We start from the raw sequence: 19,115 nt of genomic DNA, 5'->3' as shown, positions 1-19,115 counted from the left end.
TTAGAAGAAAAAAATTAATGACAGGTTTGCTTAGTTTTTGGTTCTCCACAAGAGAGGGGAAAAAAAAAAAGGTCTTGATAAGAACTTTAGCACAATGCATAATGCCATAGAACTGTTAGATCCCAGTTAACACCCTGGTATGCTGAATTGGGGGGGAGAATCACAGTAATTCCTGAGAACAGAATTGGGGGTGGGGGAAGGATTGACACATTTCCTAAGGAGTTGGTACTAGTTTCTACAGAAAATGAATGGCTAATAAGTGTGAATTCTTAGAAAGTAAAAAGGCAGAATACTAGAGTTCTCAATGTCCAAAATGTAGTCTTCATTGAGGCTCTTGATCTCTAGAGAGTCTGCTAGAGATGTCTTTCTGCTGCCTAACAGTTTTTGCAGCATCTAACTGGACTTTATGTGAAAGATTAATGTAGGTGAGCTCTTAATCAATGGAGTAAATCCTTGCAGAAGTATCATTCCAGCTGCATACCCCAATTGCATACCCCATGACAGCGTAGGAGGCTTTGTGCTTAAGATGTGTGGTGGGGTTTTGCCATGCCTTTAAAATTTAGCTGCCATAAAGGCCTTGGGCATCACAAAATACCGTTGAACTGCATGAACTGGAGGGGCTCTGTTGCTTGGTGAAACATGAATCCCTAAGATGTGTGTTCCAGACTACAAGACAGAGCAGCACACGACATGGATTTGCTTCCAACTCACAGCTATGTTACCACATTTTTTTAATCACTCATTTTAGTCCCAAACTTATCCCCATTTAGATCCACAGCTAGGAATTACTCTTGCCTTCAGTAAAAGCTAAATCATTTTATTTAGGGAGGAGTTGTAGGTATTAAGTCAATTGAATTATGAATATTATGTATGTGAACTGGTATCTCTGAATGAATGACAGTTTACAGCAAGTTGCTGGGAGCCATCTCCCTTACAATACTTAAATGAATGTTGTGTTTGCAGGGTTGTGTGTTTAGTATCACTCAGACAAAATTCTAGACAACCCAAGTGGAAGCTTTGCCTGTAAGAAAGATGCTTCATTAGGTTTGTGACAGTTCATTGCTATGAATATTAAAATTGTGGCCATGCAATAATACAAACTTACTCCTGTAATCAAAGACTGTGCTTGCTCATTGCACTGAACAATGAGCCTCCAGGGCCCAAGAATGTACTCTTGCTTAATGAGTTGCTTAAAGCCCCTCAAAAGTGAAAGGACTCAGTTGAAGGAAGGTGATGTACCCCTTCTCTCTAGCTTTAGGAGTATGAATCTTGCTAGATTTCTTGAATAAAGCTGTTGATCAGTCTTTGCTGCTTAAGCATCTCCCTCTCTACTCAGCCCTAGTTAGACCATATCTCAGATATTTTGTACAGTTCTAGGTTCCCCAGTTCAAGAGGCTCAGGGAACTACTAGTCATGAGGTCTGTGGTGACAGGTTGAACTCAATGATCCTCGAGGTCTCTTCCAACTTTAGTTATACTGTGATACTGAAGAGAGTTCAACAGAGACCTCCAAGGATGATTAAGGGACTGGAGCTTCTCTCTTACAAGGAAAGACTGAGAGACCTGGGGATGTTTAGTCTGGAGAAGGCAAAGCTGGGAGGGAACCTTATGAATATCTACAAATATCTGAAGGCTGGATGTCAGGAGGATGGAGTCAGTCACTTTTCAGTGATACCCAATGATAGGATGAGGGACAATGGATGTGAAGTCAATCACAGGAAATTCCATCTCAACATGAGAATTTTTACTGTGAGGGTGATGGAGCACTGGAACCGGCTGCCCAGTGAGGTTGTGGAGTCTCCTTCTCTAGAGATCCTCAAAACCTGTCTGGCTCCTATGTAACCTGCCCTAAGTGGTCCTGCTTTGCAAGGGGGTCTCTTCCAACCCCTAGCAGTCTATGATTCTATGTTATGAGCAAAGATGGAGACACTTGTAATGGGAGCCATAGAATTCTGTCTCCTTTCCATCTTACTGAGCCAGAACAGGAATTATGAAGGTACCAAACTCCTGTTTGTAAGGCACTGCTGTGCACACTGCATTAGGAAGCTCTGGGTTGGAAGACAGACAGGTTTTCTTGGTAAAACTTGAAAGAATTGCAGGTTAGACTCTGTATTAAGGGAAGGGTATTACAGAGAGGAAAGAACTGAGCAGGATTGATAGAGTGGCTATGGTCAATATTAAGGGGAAGGATCAAATTAGTTGTTCAGCAGGAGCTAATTTTCTGTTTATATTCTCATAAACAATATTCTGTTTGGGGTTTTCATCGCTTTAGCATGTTCATCCCCAGCATGCTTTGGTCTTCTTTTTCTTTCCTGGCTGGAGACTTCTGCTTCATCAGTGGTGGTGAATCAACTGTTTGTATATAGGTAAGGAGCCAAACACTGTTAAACGGAGCAAAAATAACACAGCATTTATTTACCCCTGTTTTTTGTTATTTCAAATTAATTACAGGGATGTTTATAAGGCAGGCTTGTTGACCACACAAATATGGGTTGTTCATAATACATATGGTCTGGGAGAAACTGTAATTGCTATGCTAAATATAATTTAGTCTGTGGTTCCGTTCAGCTATATATTTATTTTTCTGTTCTTCTTCTAGGGGCACTAGTAAGCATTCTTCCAAGCAGGGATAGCAATGATGAGACAGTAATTGTCTGAGTAAATTATCCAGGTGGCCTACTTTCTGTTTTTTCATTTCCCGCATTTCTGGTGTCCTCTGGCACCAGAACAGAAGTATATGTTAATGTTAGTCCTGGGCTAGGTGAAGAAAAGGTTCTGTCTTCATTACAATTGGAAACATCAGGTGACATGGTTTCAGCTTGACCAATTACAGCAAGTGCTGTTTTGTAAATGAGGTTTTAACTGTGTTGCAAGTGTGAGCTGACCAAGTTCTTTAGCAACGGGGTCACTTGTAACAGGGTTTTTTTTTTGTGTGTGTGTGTGTGGTATGTGATTTAGGTCACAGGAATATTTGCAGAAGCAAAAGGGCTACAACTGCATAGTACCGCTTTTCCCCGTTGACACTGAAGCTTAAAGATGCATATTCAGGAGGCAAAACCACAATACCATGTGTAACTAAGATACATAAAAGGAATATAAATTATAATTAAAACCCAAAGAAGTCACAAAATGACAGGCATTTTTTGAAGGAACATTTTCATTCTTTCAGGTTTACTTCTTATTGACAGGCTTTTTGTACCCTGAGAGCTGCCTACCGTTGGGGAGAGGAGTAGTAGTAGCATAACAGAGCTCAGGGACCCCAAAAATAAATCAGTGTACCACTGCATGAATCACTGTGAAACAGCAGAACAATTGCTGTCCTGTAGAGCAAAGGATGTGATGAAGTAAAGAGTTGTTTTGAATTAGAGAGGCTCTATAACAACATGTAAGTATTATCACGTGTAGTTGCCTCACCATGTAAGAGATCAGTTTGACTGTGGGGTTGCTATGCAGCCAAGGTGTTGTAGTCTTAGACCACCCCGTTGGGCTGGGAAGGCAGGATGATAACCCCCCAAAAATTGCCCTAAAGCACTGTCAGTCTAAAAATACAGTACTAGGACAGGTGAAGATGGTGAAATAGGGTAGCATCAGCAATTAAAAAAAACAAAACACCTGTCATCAAGCTGATCACTGTCTGTAAAGAAAGTTGGAATTAATGCTTTTCTTGCAGCTAGGCCTTCCTCCTTCCTTCAGACCAGATAAGCTTGAAAGACTTGCAGCAATAAAAGTATCCTGAAGTGAATCAAGTCTTAGTACCAATTTCTGTCTTCAGACTTTTTATAGGTGAGTGTAGACCATAATAAGAATTAAGTATGCATTGCAGGTAGCTGTAGTTTATGGAAGTCTCTCTGCTGTTACCATGTTTGAGTATCCTAGAATCAGCCAGCTACAAAATGTGCTTCTTACCGGATTCCACAGCATCCCTGCTTTTTGGAACAGGGTTGGTGGCTCACTTTTATTGAACTATCAGTCTCTAGTATCTTTAAAACTTTGCCTATTAAATCTGAATCGGTTTACTTCTGGGATTTTGGTTTTGCAGGGTAAGAGAAGGTAACAAAAATTGAAACAGCTGTTTTATTTTAAAAAAGAAAAAAAAAGTTGTTTGCAGGGCTGAGTGTTTAATATCACTCAGGCAAAATTCTATACAACCCACGTGGAAGCTTTGCCTGTAAAAAGATTTGGCTGTTCTGATTTCTTTTAAAGCCAGTGATTATGTATATTTACAGAAATGTTTTGTAGGAACTTTTGGTCTCAGTTAATTTTCTGTTATGAGAATCATTATTTGTGCAGGTTTCCTTTTGATGGAAACTCCTGGAGAAAAGCACAACTGTCCTTGGCCGGCTGCTTTTCGTGGAGATGAGAGGTTAAGGTACCACAGAGAGTACCGGTCTCTGCTTTTTGCATGAAAATCTTTACCCTCTTGCACCGGAAGAAGCATGAAACCACAGAAGTATGACAAACCGGTAGAAACAGAGGCTGTGAGATCTACTGGGAAGGCAACACCTTACCTGCCCTTTGAGGCAATAGTTGCAGTGACCACGAGAGGGCATTTTGAGACACCGCAAACCCAACCGTATTGCTCATCATCACGGGGGGAGTGGCATCAAGGCTCTAAAGGGCAGGCTATTGTGACAGCCAGGACTAAGGCCGGTGCAGCAATAATCAGGCCCTTTGTTTCAAAGCTGCCCCTTTCTTAGTTCCTACTCTTCTGATACTGGAGCTTATCCTCTAACTGATGAGGCTGGTGCAATGGAAAACTTGAGCGAGCATCAGCCTTTGTGAAACACATAATTCATCAGATTGATTTTTGACACTGCTGACTTGGCTTGTGCTCCAGGGTCTCCCTGGAGACTAATCAGAAATGGAACTAGGATACTGGTGGCTTTTCTATGTGTAATTTGTCTTCTCTATGTCTGCATGTGAAGGAACCTTTCCATTAAGCAGTTTTCTTTTGTCTTTATAGTCAAGTTACATATGACATTGCCCTTCTAGCCAACTCTAGGTCTTGTTCTAATTAATCCTTGCCACTGGCTCATTTCTCTCATCTCTTTCTGGGGTTAGGCCTTTTCCTTCCATTAGTTCTTGCATTTATTTGCCAGAATAAGCTTGTGATAGCAATTCCCCCTTCTTGTCTAGGTTTCTTTCAACAGACTCTGTGTCTGGATCTTTTTCCTGCTACACAGGACGAAGACTCTCTTCAGTTCTTTTCTCTCAATGTGTATTGTGCCCCAGATGTCTTGAAGAATTATTATTCTTCCAGCTTACTATTTCTTTTAATAAAAACTAAAATTAAGATTGACACATATGCTCTTTACTCAGAGGAAAGTACTTTGTCCAGACACCTGAAAATGTTTTGAGCTTCTTGGTGACTGACACATTGTCTATACCGAAGGCACAATATTTCAGGCTGAAAACCTGGAGGATGTTGTTTGGATTTTATTTATTTTCAGCAATATTAAGGTTTATAGAGTGGAATTTCTGTGCCAGTTAAGGAGTATTTATCAAATGTATTGTTATGTAATCACTACAGGGATTACCAAAAGGATGTTGAACTTCCCATAAATGCTCTGAAATTGACAAGTCATGCAGCAACTGCCAAATGACCGAGGCTATGAAATAAGCAAAACTCATCTCTGCTCTGTGAGAGAAAGAAAGCAATTTCAACCTTGTAATTAAGAAAGCTCAGACTAATAATTGTAGCCTTACTAGAATGTTGATCTCTTTAGTAAATCTAAATACTTTTGTTGCAGCTTACTAGTAAATTGGATGTATATGCCACACAGTTTGAACTGCACCGTGGAGATTAAGTGTCCAAGTAAGGTAAGGCAGTGGTGCTGATTGACTGACTTGCAATTCTTGACAGTAAGGCTTTGCAGGGTGAGGTGGCACTGTGACGCACAGCCCTAGGCAGTTTATACAAAGGGCTAATGCGGGTCCAGATAAGGTGAGTAGCTGGCCAGTTAACAAATCATAAATATGCTTTGCATATCTATGAGGACTTTATGCATAAACTGGTCCCAGTAGGCGTTCTGTATGTTCAGTGGTGTCACTTTCTGTGATTCCTGGGTGTAATCCTTTACCTGTGTACTAGTCAGAACTACCTGAGTCATTGGGGTAGAGATTCAAAAGGAAAGTATAAGACTTCAAATTAAAAAGAGATATATCTGATAGAGCTGTATTGAAACAATACCACCATTTTCTTTCTTTATTATTGGTTGCAGATGTGGTCTTCTGAGACTCTTGAAACTCAAGGTGATGTTAGGCAGCCTGAACTTCTTGCAAGCCCCGAGGGAAAAGGGAAACCTCGTAATAAAAACCTTCATGAGTGATTGCTATCCTCTGTTGGTGGATCCAATGCATAACGGCTACATGGTATGTGCTGGGGTTTTGGGGAGCAGAAGAATTAATATGAGCCTATGTTGTCTGGTTGTTGTGGGGGTTTTGGGGTTTGTTTTTGTTGTTTTTTTTTTCCTTAAGTATGTATTTTTCACGTTACAACTAAAGTACTCTAATAGCTTGCTGTTGCCAAAGGGATGATTTCTATCCTTCCTTCTCCATCCTGCTTTGGGTTGTGGTGGGGGTTTGTTGGTTGGTTGGTTGGTTTTTTGTTTTGTTTTGGTTTTTTTTTGTGGCTGTAACTAGCACATTTCTGTTCATTCTCTCTATACAAGCAATAGCACTCTACCTTGTAAAGATATGAAAAAAATCACTCTAGGCAGAAAAGGTTGATTTCTGCAGATTTAGCACCTTATGCTCAGCCCACGTTCATCTCATCTTAAGTTCTTTCACTACAGCACTACTGCATCAGATTAGTCTTGTGGCATAAGGAAGTTTGCTGTTTGTCCATTTCAGAGGTCACTAGATTAGCTTTACTGTAATATGAGACTTTTGTGTAGTGCAGTGGAAAAAGAAAACACTCCTTGTTGGTTTTTTTTCTTTGCCTGCCAAAAAACATGAAAGATTTTTCTTTAATAAAATGATGCTACAAACTGTGTTTGTAGCGCTGGGAAGAGAAGAAAGGAATAGGAACCACTTGAAAGGGCTGGGACAGAAGGTGCGTGAGAACTTCTGCCCTGAAAACGAAGTCTGAGAAGGAGGGACTGTAAATTAGAAATTCCAGAGAGATTTATCAGTTTCTCAAGCTAAAAAAAAGACAATGTTATGCTACAGTTCCATGAAGCTAGCACTCTGTCAGGAAGCTGGCACCTCTGCCCAAATCTGTCTTCCAGAGACTTGTCCTGGCATTAGTGCCACCACATTCCTTGCTACTGGCACAGCCATTCTTGTGATTGCACATGGAACTGGCTTAGCAAAACCTGAGTCAGCAGAAAACCAATCCTTTTGTCTCCCCCAGCTTACTTCTAAGTAAGCTTCCATATGGCCACAGGAGTGCTTGCAGCACCATAAGAACATGAGCAAGTTGCCTTGAAGGTAAGGCAAGAAAGAGGGGAGACTGCCTCTTTCTGATACTACCACTGTCTAAAGTATTAATGGACCTCTTATTGTGCTGGCACTTTCATGTGAGTGGTTTATCTCCCAAAGCAGCTGCATCTTGTGTGAGTAAGGTGGAAGTATGTGAGCAGGAAGTGCCTTTTCTGGTTTCTATTGGGGAAATCAAGGCTCAGAGAATTAAACAACTTGCCTAAGAGAGGCTGACTTGCCAAGAATGAAATTCCAGTCTCCTGAATCATAGCCTTGTGCCTTATCCACAAGACCAGCCTTTCTCTATTAGCATTTCCTTTCCCTTCACCCTGTTTTGAGAGGAGGCACAGTAGCATTGTTCTGTCAAGCAGGAACATTTCCAGCAGAATGGCTTGAACAGCTTCTGAGTTTGTCATTAATCTGGAAGCCAAGACTTTCCTTGGAACAAATTCTGCATTAGAACCTTCCTCAGGACTAAGAACCACAGAAGCTTTAACCATCCAAAGGCCTGACAGTGCAAATAAGAGGCCTCTGAGATTAAAAACATACTTCAAACAGCAAAAGTTTTCTTAAGGTGTAGATGACTGGAAATTACTGATCAGGTGAGTGTGTGAGGCTGGAGATAGTGGACAAGAAAATGGGATTTAACTTCATTCTGTAAGGAGAGAAGTAAAATATTTTTATTCCTAGTACAAAGTACCTTATTAGGAGAGCCCTACTCTAAATGTACCTTAGTGCCTGCTTGGCTGCTTAACCCGTGACAAGCGGCTCATCTTTGATCTATGTCAGATAGCCAGGAACAGGAAATAAAGACTTAAGTTTGCCTGTACTACTTTTACAGAATACAGAATTAACCAGGTTGAAAAAGACCTTCAAGATCATCGAGTCCAACCTATCACCCAACGCCATCTAATCAACTAAATCATGGCATGAAGTGCCTCATCCAGTCTCCTCTTAAACACTTCCAGTGATGGTGACTCCACCACCTCCCTGGGCAGCCCATTCCAATGGCCAATCACTCTTTCTGTGAAGAACTTCTTCCTAACCTCCAGCCTAAACCTCCCCTGGCACAGCTTGAGACTGTGTCTTCTTGTTCTGTTGGTGGTTGCGTGGGAGAAGAGACCAACCCCCACTTGGCTACAACCTCCCTTCAGGTAGTTGTAGAGAGCAATAAGGTCTCCTCTGAGCCTCCTCTTCTCCAAGCTAAGTAACTGTACACAGGACTCAAGGTGTGGCCTAACCAGTGCTGAGTACAGGGGCACAATGACTTCCCTGCTCCTGCTGGCCACACTGTTCCTGATACAGGCTAGGATGCCATTGACTGCCTTTGCCACATTGCTGTCTCATGTTCAGCCTACTATCAACCAGTACCCCCAGGTCCCTTTCTGCCTGGCCACTCTTTGGCCACTCCGACCCCAGCCTGTAGCACTGCATGGGGTTGTTGTGGCCAATGTGTAGAACCCAGCACTTAGACGTGTTAAATCTCATGCCCTTGGACTCTGCTCATCTGTCCAGCCTCTCAAGGTCCCTCTGCAGAACCCTCCTGCCCTCTAACAGAGCAACACCTGACCCCAGCTTGCTGTCGTCTGTAAGTTTACTGATGATGGACTCAATCCCCTCATCCAGATCATCAATAAAGACATTAAACAGGATGGGGCCCAATACTGATCTCTGGGGGACACCACTACTGACTGGCTGCCAGCTAGATATGGCACCATTCACCACCACTCTCTGGGCTCGGCCCTCCAGCCAGTTCCTAACCTAGTGCAAAATGCGCCTGTCCAAGGCATGAGCTGCCAGCTTGGCCAGGAGTTTGCCACGCGGGGTGGTGTTAAAAGCCTTGTAGAAGTCCAGGTAGACTACATCCATAACTTTCCCCACATCCACCAGGCTTTAGCAAGCTTCATTGGGCAATGCCTGCACCAAGTACCACTGAAGAGCCATCATCCTCAGCCTGACAAATAGCAATATCAAACACTCAGTCCTTTGCTGCAGGAAGTTTTGGTGGTGGTGGGTTTTTTTAACCTCTACCCTTTTGTCCTGTTGCTTGCCCCATGACATCCTTACAGCGATCTAGATGCTAACTGCTAGTATAGCAGCCAGTGAAGAGCAGGAAGAAGGACTTGTCCTTGGACTTGATAAGTAGAGAAAAATGGGATCTGAAAACACTTGCTTCAACTGGAAGACAGGAAGTGAAGTACTAGATCAAACTGGTCTTAAGAATTCTGGTATATTGCCTCTGGCTATAGCCAGTCAGCTGACAAAAATAATAGTGATGCACCTGGCTTTCATTATGCAATGCTACAGGAGGGGAATTCCGTCCTGCTTTTTGCAAAGATCTGCATATGCCCGAAGTTATGACATGTTCTTAACTTCATGTCAGCTGCTGACCAGGTTTCTGTAGTTCATAGTGCTATACTGCAGTTCTCTGCCTCACTCTGGTGGGATAATCCTTGTGCCATAGATTGAGATCATAGCACCACAGAATTGTATACAGGGTAGTCACAGGAATAGAGGGATTTATCTATATGCTTGCATGATTTTGAGTAAGGCTTCTTTAATTTTCTTAGGGTTTTGTCTTTTACTTGAGAAGGCTTCTGTAGAAGTTTTCCTGAGTTTGGGAACATGAACATAAACAGCCATGCTGGGTTTAGACTAAAAGATCAAATTGTCCTTCTGTGGTGCTTTCCCCTGAGAATTGGCTCATGGCTATTGCTGGAGAGAGAAAAACTGTCGGAAAATATCTCCACTCACACTGTCCTTCATCCAGCAACTTTATTCAAGAACTTTCTGAGCCAGAGTTTGTCTCTGTGTATTCAGATGATGGATCAGTGTATAGATCTTAGGCAGCTGGTGTTCCTCTTGTTTCCTTTTTATTTTAGATTGTTCTCATTTTAGGGATGAGATAGGGATATAGTTGGAGTTTTTTGAGATGCTGGAAGTTCAACCCACTGATCTTTCTCTTAAAAATACTATCAAGCAGCAGTTTGTACCATAGACACCAACGTGTATGTGAGACACTGCCTCCATTTCTAACACATGGTCTTATCTTTGTGTAGCCTGCTCCTGCAAGTCTTAAGAGTTAGAGTTCAAAAGAGGTGGGGAAAAATAGGGAATGTTTATTGATATTTTAGTCATAATGTAGTATTTGTCTTGCCTGGAATATTTCCCTTAATTTCACATCATTTTGCACTGTATACCCTCACAATAACATTTTCCTTCTGAAGGACTGTGTAGGCACTTCTGCTTTGGGCCACAGAGTTCCCCAGGTGCCCTGGTCTGTGTCCATTCAGGAGCATTACAGGGTAGAGAAGTAGGTGGGAACCAGGGATATAAACTGTATTTAGGGAAGTACCTACATTCATTATTCCTGAAAGGCCACAATTTGGTACCTGGGGTTTTGCAAACCAGTCTGCAGAAAAGAAAGGAGAAGTGTTTATTCAAGGAAAAGTGTTTATTCGCTTCATATACCTGTACTAACAGCTTGCTTTACATTCAAACCCAAAACTCACATCTATGCTCCAGCTCCTGGGTTATAACCTCCCAGGGTTATAACCTCCCAGGGTTATAACCTCCCAGGGTTATTCCAGTTTCAGCTAGCTGAGGGAAGTAGCACCTCTTTCCCTTTTAAAATCTTGTCTAGATCACATCTATTACATGCAGGGATGCCCTCAAATTTGGAACATTTCTCCATCTGTTCTACCTTGTGAATGAAGGCTGTCCAAAACTGTTGTGCCACAGATGAATTTTAAAAAGCTGAAGTAGCTTCTCATAATATTAGATGTTCATGGGCAAAATGGGTTTGGATGTGGGCACTTGTGGAGAGAAATCCAGGTTGTGTTGTTTTCCTATTTGACTTTTACATCATTGGTCACAAGCAATCCAAGAAATCCCTGGAGATGTAAAGTTCTGGTTCTAATTTCTCACAGTTTTAGAGCACTGCTGGTTTGAAGCTTTCTTGGGTGTTTTTCATTCATGATTTTCTGTCAAGAAACTAACCCACAACCATAGAATTATTTCAGCATAAAATCTACATGCTCTCATTTCCTTTAATCTTCTAGAGGGAATGTCGCAGACACTTTGATTACTCTGTGGGCCCCGTAAGATTCTTCTGCCCTGATTTCAGTTATAAATTTGACAGGGCTCTAACAATTTTACTACATGACACACTGTGAATCTTAGGAAAGTTTTGCTTGTGAGGTAGAGGAAGATGATTTCCATGTACAGAAAATACAATGATAGTTGGGCAAAACTGAGGTTATAAACAAAAATCCTGTGAAGTTGAGGTGGACCACTGAACAGGATGACAAACATTAGGCAGTGTCTTCTGCTTAACTGAGTTAAACATATGGACTTGCGGATTATAGAACAGCATCTTCTGCTGTGGTTTGTTTCTGTACATCCTAATAACCTTTGCTTTGAAAAAGCATAGTGAGAAAGAAGAGTTAAAAAAAAATACCAATTATGTATGTTGCTTGAGTGTTCTTTGAGACTTTTCTTTGTCTTATTTCCTTTTACTGCATTTTAATTCATTTTACTGCATTTACACATGACAATGTAGAATGGAATAGACCAGACCGGGTTGGAAGAGACCTTCAAGATCATCATGTCCAACCTATCATCCAACACTATCTAATCAACTAAACCATGTATTGCATTCCTAAAGAGTTAAGGAAACCAAACGCAGTTTTGTACCCAAGCTAGGTGTGCACTTAAGGTTCTTTTGTGTTCCTCTTTCTAGGTAATTTTAGTCCCCCTAGATTTGCCTGTTACTGATGCCTCCACCTGATTCACATTTCAGGCTGTAGAGTTGCTCCCATGGTGGTCATCTCCTTCATAAACTGATCTAGCTATGTCAGGGCCAAGCTGTGAGATGTATTTCAGATAGGGACCTAGATGGTCTTTAAGGTCCTTTCTGACCCAAACCAGTTTGGATCTGAAATGCTCTGAAGGTCAGGTAGGTTTTAGGTTGACCTTGATTACTTGATTTGCTTGTTGCTGATTAGTTTCTCCTTACTGCAACTATTAGTCTATCCTTACTATATTTACTTTGCTGTTATTGTAGGCTGTGTGACCACCAGGCCCCATGCAACTGAGAAAAACATGGGTATCAAGAAAGCTCAGTCTCTTCCAGAGAGGAAAAGTCATGTAAGGATGCATCACAGGCAGATGCTGAAAAAAAGGTGAAGGTAATAGAAGAAACATGCTCTAAATACCTCTGCTGTGCTCTGAAATTAGGATTCTAGTAAAAGGAATTTTAACTTTTTCCACTTCTGGCTATCACAAAGAAAAGGAAATGGGGCTCAGAAGGAGCACATGCAGACCATTCAGGGGAGAAAACATGCTACCAGGACTATCAACCACATCAGTGGTTTTTATCAGTTCAGCATCCTTTTTTAGCCTTTTATCGAAGGGAACAGAAAACAAGGATTCAGTGGAGACAGGAAGTGGAAGATGTATCAGAATTTAGGTGAGTTCATTGCTAGAAATACTGAAAAACAGAATACCTTGCGAAGACTTCTGTCTGGACACTGAAAACAAAGTTAACAGCTCTCAAGCTGATAAAAGGTAGTCCTCAGAGTGTGATGATCAGCTGTACAGAATTCACAAAGGCAGTGTGAGAACAGAGGCCAACCAGCCCTTCTCCTCAGAACTCACAATGAGGCATATTTCCTTGCCCTTAGAGGGATGACAGTGAGCTCTTAAAAAAAGATAAACCTTCAAAATAACATTGCACAGTAAGTAAATTCACAAAAATAAGAACTCTAAAATGTAACAAATGAAAGGGCTATAATTAATTGTTCAGATTGTCAGCCACCAATGAATTACATTCCTTCACAGTGGGGCAGGGGCGGCTGCTTTTCTCTGCAAGGGAATGGTTGGTGTCCGCTGCAGTTTCACTCCTTGTCCCTGGAGTAGGGGAGGGGGTCTTAGACTTTTTTACTGACAACATGTGGTACAGACCATAGTGAGTGCATTGAGACATTGTATCACCATAGAAGTAATTGCTTAAACTGCAAAATAAGTATCTGGATTACCAAAATATGCTCCTTCCTTAAACTTCACAAGTAAGATTTGTGTTTGGCACCTTATGGCAATATTGAGACATGCCAGATCCTGACTGTAGTTTAATATTTTCCTCTCCTTCCATAAATTACTTAAGATTTTATTAGATGTTCAGTTCTTTCAAAAGACACTGATCTACGGCCTAGAGAAACCTGGGCTGATTTTCTTGTGTCAGTGGGGGGGAGGTGAAAGATCAATTACTGAAATGATCAGCCTTCCTTCTAGGAGAGACTGGATAAACTGTATGGGTGTTTTCAGTCCCCTACTAGTGCAGCATGCACTCATGAAGACATGCACACTGTATTGCCTAAAAAAATTTCATTTTGATGCCTACTCAGTTCAATTAAAGACAATTCCAGTATCTGAGCACACCAAAACAAGACGACTTATTTAATTGAGTAAAAGGCCCACTTGTTTTATTTGCAGGATTTTGTCAAACTGCCTCAATCCTGATAATGTTCCCTGGCTTGCTGGCTCCTTAGCTCTGGCATACCTGGCATTTCCATGGACCTGACTACTTGGGTTAGGACTTCAAAACTGGGAAAAGTAAATGAAATCCGTGTCAGAATCGAAATCATGTACTGCTCCTTTTAGCAACACGGAAGGTGGAACCCCACGGAAGCAGCCACTTTCTGCCTTTGTCGCCTTTTCCTCGGAGCTTTCCTAAATCTCCCGGCTCTTCTAGCGCAGACTCTTCCAAGGCACGCCCCCATTACTGTTTCTGAAATTAATAGCTGGCTCTATCTTATTTGGAGAGCTACCCTCGGGCCTCCCCGGACCCGCACCGGGCAGGAGTGGTGAAACAGTCGATGCCGGGCGGGGCGCGGCGGGGGCGGGAAGCGGAGCTGGGGCAGGGGGCGGCGGCAACGGCTACGCTTTCGTCGGCCGGTCTGACCGCTCGCCTGCCGGGAAATTCCCTCTGAAAAGGGCGGAGGGAAGGAGGGGAGTCGGGCTCAGGCGTCTTTTCGAGCGGGCGTTCGTCTGTCTCTCTCTCCCTAGACGTTCCTCCGGAGGTGTGCGGGGCCCGGGCGCGACGGCAGCGGGGCAGTGGAGCTGTCAGCATGGCTGGTGAGTGGCAGGACGGGCCTGGCGGTGGGGTTTGGGTGAGGTACAGGGGAGCGGCCACTGTTGCGCCGGTGCCAGCTGCCGGTATCGCTGCGGTGCGAGCGGCGGAGAGCTGAGCCCCCCACTCCCCCCTTCCTCCCTGCTTCGGGCAGTTTCGTTATTTAAACTGCGTTGCTAAAGGAGGGCGTTGCTGGTTTAGAGGAAATGAGAAGTGTCGGCTGGCTCTTGCTTTTAGGCTGAGGGGTGGTTTGCTTTCCTTTTCCCCGTCTCTTCGTTGTCTTGAGCTCGCAGGCAGAGATGGGTGAGTAACAGTGCTGTTAGCCGTCCCCCCAGCATCTGTTTTTTATATTAAATCCGCGTCGTGTAGCTCGTTAAAGCAGGCTTATAGAAAAAGTTCATAATACTGTTGTTCAGAATGCTGTGTTCAGTTTGGTCCCCTCACTACAAGGAGTTACAGCAAGGTCTTATAATGCTGCTATGCTTTGGAATGGATCTTTTACATCGTAAAATTGTTTCGATAAAATATTTACGCATTAAATAGAAGCACATGGGTCTGGTATCTGGACAGTGATAGGCTAAAACCACGGATGCTCAGCAGTCCTGCTCGCATAAGAACTTGTCTTCAAAAGTGCAAATGAATAACAAAGAGACAGCATAAATGCAAAGTAATGTAGGTGAGGAATCATGCCTTGAGTTGTTACAATAAAAAGCATAATTAAGTTTCTTTAGGCTAAATTAAAGTGTTTTTTTGTGATCCTTTCAGAAGATGTCTCTCTGGGATCTTTCTTAGGGTTTCAAACCCCCCCCAAACTGAAGTATTGGCAATGTTGATTAGAATAGTATTTCTAGGGAAAGATGCTTTTCCAGCCTTAAAACTTAGGGGGAGGAGTGGGGGGTGTTCTGACTGGTTAACAAGGTATGAGTTTTGATTCCTGAGAATTACGTAGGGGTGGCAGTTATCAACAGAGAAAACACAACTGAATTTGCATGGAGGTGTCTTTTAAATGTTAAGTTGTATTTTAGGGTGACAAAACTGAAGTAGGTAATAGCACTTTTGGGTGTTTGGTGGTGTGGGGTTTTTTTTTGGTGCTGGAGTTTTGTGTGTGTATTTGTGTGTTAATATGTTTTCATTGTAATTAGGAACTAGATAAGGAATTTTTTCACTAGGGGAAGTTCGTAACTTCCTGGTACTAGCTAGCTTTTGTAGTTGTTTTTTTCTGTTGGTTGCTGTTCATAAATAACATGATAGTACAGAGGAATTTCATGAGTAGTTTTGTCTTTCTGTTAGAATCCATACAGTTTATGGGGTCCTAGATAGATTACTGCTTTGTAAAATAAGAATGACTTCACACTTTTTATTTTAGATTGAGTAAGAATCTGCTATAACAAATTTTTCACCATTGTCTCTTTTTGCCCGAGGTGCTGCAGACTGTTATAAGTGTATAGGTTGTCCGTTCTTGCTTCTCAGAAATGGCTATTGTTGTGGAGGACCTAGGGTCATCAATGATATGTACGGAGCAATGACATCAAAGTTGAAGGGCAACGCTTCCCCAATCTCTGTCTCGCTGTAGTCACTTCAGTTCACAGGATTTCTCATCGGTACTTTCACATCTTCCACGAAGACCCACAGCTACTTTGTTTTCACATGCAGATGTTGCTGGAGAGTGTTCACTAGTTGTGCTAGAAAATAACAAATTGTGTAGTCCCTCCAGAGCACGTTTCCTTCGAGCAAAGGAACAAGCCAAAATGTCTTAATCCTTGGTCCTGTTGTCACTTTGCTTGATGACAGCATATTACACTTCTTCCATAATGGCTCAGGCTGTGCTAAACTTTGAACCAGCGCAGGTTTGTCATCATGGCGAGGTCTGATGGCACTATTGAGTTTTTGAGATTGTCCTGTTCTTTTTTGTATTGCTCAAAACAGAGCAGAATAAAGCAGCTCTCAGTTCTTGAAAGATACGAGCTGGCTGATCTCCTGGAGCTGTTACAGTTTTTACCTGTTTTCCTTGCATGTGTAATTGGGACGTTTGATTTCCTGTGTTCCCTTTTAAATTATTTACTCATCTTTTAAATTATTTATTAAATTTTTCAGGGTGTGGAGAGAATTTTATAAAAAAGAACAAGAGGCAGGTTTTAATATGTAGCATCATGTTTCCATTGCTAGCATGTGTATAGGCAATTATAATTAATTACAAAATGCAAATGAAATTCTCAAGCACTGGGATGAAGGATTGGCTAGATACTTGCTTTTCTTCCATGTCAAGTGTTTTTCCAAGGAGTTGCAGGCAGGTTGGTAATGAGTGGCTGTGTATTTCCCTTCCAGAATTGTCAAGCAAGGGGTTGCTTTTTGACATAGCTGGTATTTGTTTGACAAACACAGCAAGACCTGAAGAGGACAGGTCTTTAGCAATGGTGTGGGAACAGACCGACCTCTTTTTGTGAGAGTAGATTCTGAAATAGTTAAGCATTGCTACTTCACAAGCACTATTGCCGATTTACACAAGCAGGGAACACTAATGAGCAGGCCTCCACGTTGTTGCAGAGTGCTGGTAGTACCTTCAGTTCCAAAAAACACTTCTGTGTTTCTTCTCCACACAAAACATGATGATACTGATAATCACAGTAGAGATGACAACATGATTCTTAAATGGAGTGAGAGAGAACCAAGAGAAAATTAAGTTCAGTGTTAAATCTCTGGAAGCCACCCTATCATTGAGCTTTACTTCCCCACAAACACACCTGCTGTTAAACAGTGGATTTGCCTTCAATGACATTTGTTTCAACCACAGCCTTGTAAAGATCACTGAGCCCAGAGTTTTAAAATGAAGTGTTCTAATGGATGAGAAAAAAAGTCCTCTTAAGCAAGCATTAGTAGAGCATGAGGGGAAGATATAGTTAAAGCAGATACTGTGTGCTTGTAGTAGGTTTGAACAGCAAGGCTCTAGCTAGTTTTGAAAATAAGTCATGTTTGTGGGTGAGCTGCAACTCTGGTTAACATGTGCACCTCCAAAGTAAGATGGTTACTAGGCACTTTGCTGCCTGTATTTGTGGCATTCTGTGTTACATAGGAACGGAAAGGTGAGATTCTTTTCTATCCTGATCTGCTTGGTGGGAATGGAAGGCTGGCTAATAGGCAGCAACCACTCCTCGCTGCTGGCAGGAGTCCTCTGTCCAGCCTGCTGGACTGTGCTGATAAATACAATAGTGCGAGTAAATTTAAGTGTGAAAGTTAAATAGCCATGTGCTGGTGCGTGAGTTTGGTTTTGTGAGAAGCTCAGACTTATGCTCTCTCTGAAACCAGCTTTACATCATTTCAGGCTTTTTGTTATCAATGCCTGTCACTCTTTCCCTTTTGATGAACTTATTTTCCAAAAAGAAAAAATATGCAAAGCATATCTAAAAGAGGGTAAAGTCTGAGTAGCAAAGGGAGCATTCTTGTAAGTAACCAAAGCTAGAGCGGTAGCTGATATGTATTTAATGTGACAGCTCATAATTTAATTTCAGAAAATTGTTTAAAGTCTGTTTGATGGCTGGTGATTGGTTTAGATTCAGAAGGCAATATAAAGACTCCTAAACCATAACTCTAAAATGTTTGGCACCAAACACAGCCTGGAGTTGAAACACATGGTGCCTTTTTAGAAGGCCTTCAGGTTTTAAGAAGGCATATGTTGAAGAGGGCTTCAGTATAAGAGCTGCTTTTGCACACTGCTGTTCCACAGCTGTCTGTAGGTGTCTTACAGTTGAGATGTGCATTCAGGTCAGACCAAGGTGACACCTCAGATGTAGTTCTTTCCAACCCTCCTATACTTCATCTTTTAGGCTATAATGTTTTCCTACTTTGAGTATGAACTGCTGCAGCACTGGAAATGTCTTGCAATCAGCAAATCTCAGGTGTAAAACTCAAGCTTTGTACACCTAAATCATTGTATGTGCAAAAAAATAGAATCTTTTACAAAATTAAGACTTCAGTATTGTGCCAAAACTCTGATGTAGTGGACTCGGGTTGTATGGATCTTGGGCAAAAGGGAGTAGGGGATCTTTTACCCTTTTGGCATTTTCAATGTATTTAATAACTATTTTGCTTATTATGTTAAGGTTCAAGCACTTTTTTTCAGTGCTGTGCCACAGGATATTGGCTGTCATTGTTTGTGATGCTCAACCTTGCTTGAGTAGGCTGCTATTATATGAAGATGACAGAGAGCTCAGTAGACATTTCCATAAGCTACATTCTTCTGATCGTGCAGCACCATGATGATTCAACTTCTGCAATATTTACGTAGCTTCTTGTTTGTTTTTCACATGCCATCCCACTGTTGTCATTGTTTGATTGACTCTCCTGTCAATCTCCTGTTTGAAGTTCTCAGTGAGATCTGTTAAATGTTACTACCTGGCAATAAAACATCGCTTGGAAAGTACTTGCACTCTTGCTAAGTTAATGTTTTTCTAATCCCCCTATGTAGGAGTTTTGCTGTCTCTTATGCTTGTCTATCACTAGTGTTTCCTGAAAACCTCTTTTTGACAAGTGCTAGATAGCTTTTATTGAGGTTTCCTTGCCTGAGGAGA

The 19,115-nt window shown here is 41.9% G+C and overlaps 1 protein-coding gene across 3 annotated transcripts in view; it reads left to right on the top strand.

Annotated features, from left to right (window-relative positions):
- The first annotated feature begins 5,019 nt into the window (after positions 1-5,019).
- REL (REL proto-oncogene, NF-kB subunit) overlaps positions 5,020-19,115 on the top strand; it is a 43,001-nt gene continuing 28,905 nt past the window's right edge. Inside the window, exons 1-4 of one of the 3 annotated variants that reach the window (XM_068153246.1) lie at positions 5,020-5,819; positions 6,221-6,371; positions 12,487-12,604; positions 14,487-14,555. In XM_068153246.1, the coding sequence (XP_068009347.1) occupies positions 14,549-14,555 (7 nt within the window). In that variant the 5' untranslated portion in view covers positions 5,020-5,819; positions 6,221-6,371; positions 12,487-12,604; positions 14,487-14,548. Of the gene's footprint in view, positions 5,820-6,220; positions 6,372-12,486; positions 12,611-14,486; positions 14,556-14,774; positions 14,854-19,115 lie in introns of those variants that run through there. The other 2 variants (XM_068153245.1, XM_068153247.1) reach the window with 2 other exon arrangements.

This window comes from Melanerpes formicivorus, unplaced genomic scaffold (assembly GCF_026170545.1).
Source record: "Melanerpes formicivorus ecotype bairdi unplaced genomic scaffold, bMelFor1.0.p_v2 SCAF_25, whole genome shotgun sequence".
Lineage (NCBI taxonomy): Eukaryota > Metazoa > Chordata > Aves > Piciformes > Picidae > Melanerpes > Melanerpes formicivorus.
This window is presented reverse-complemented; position numbering and strand designations above follow the sequence as displayed.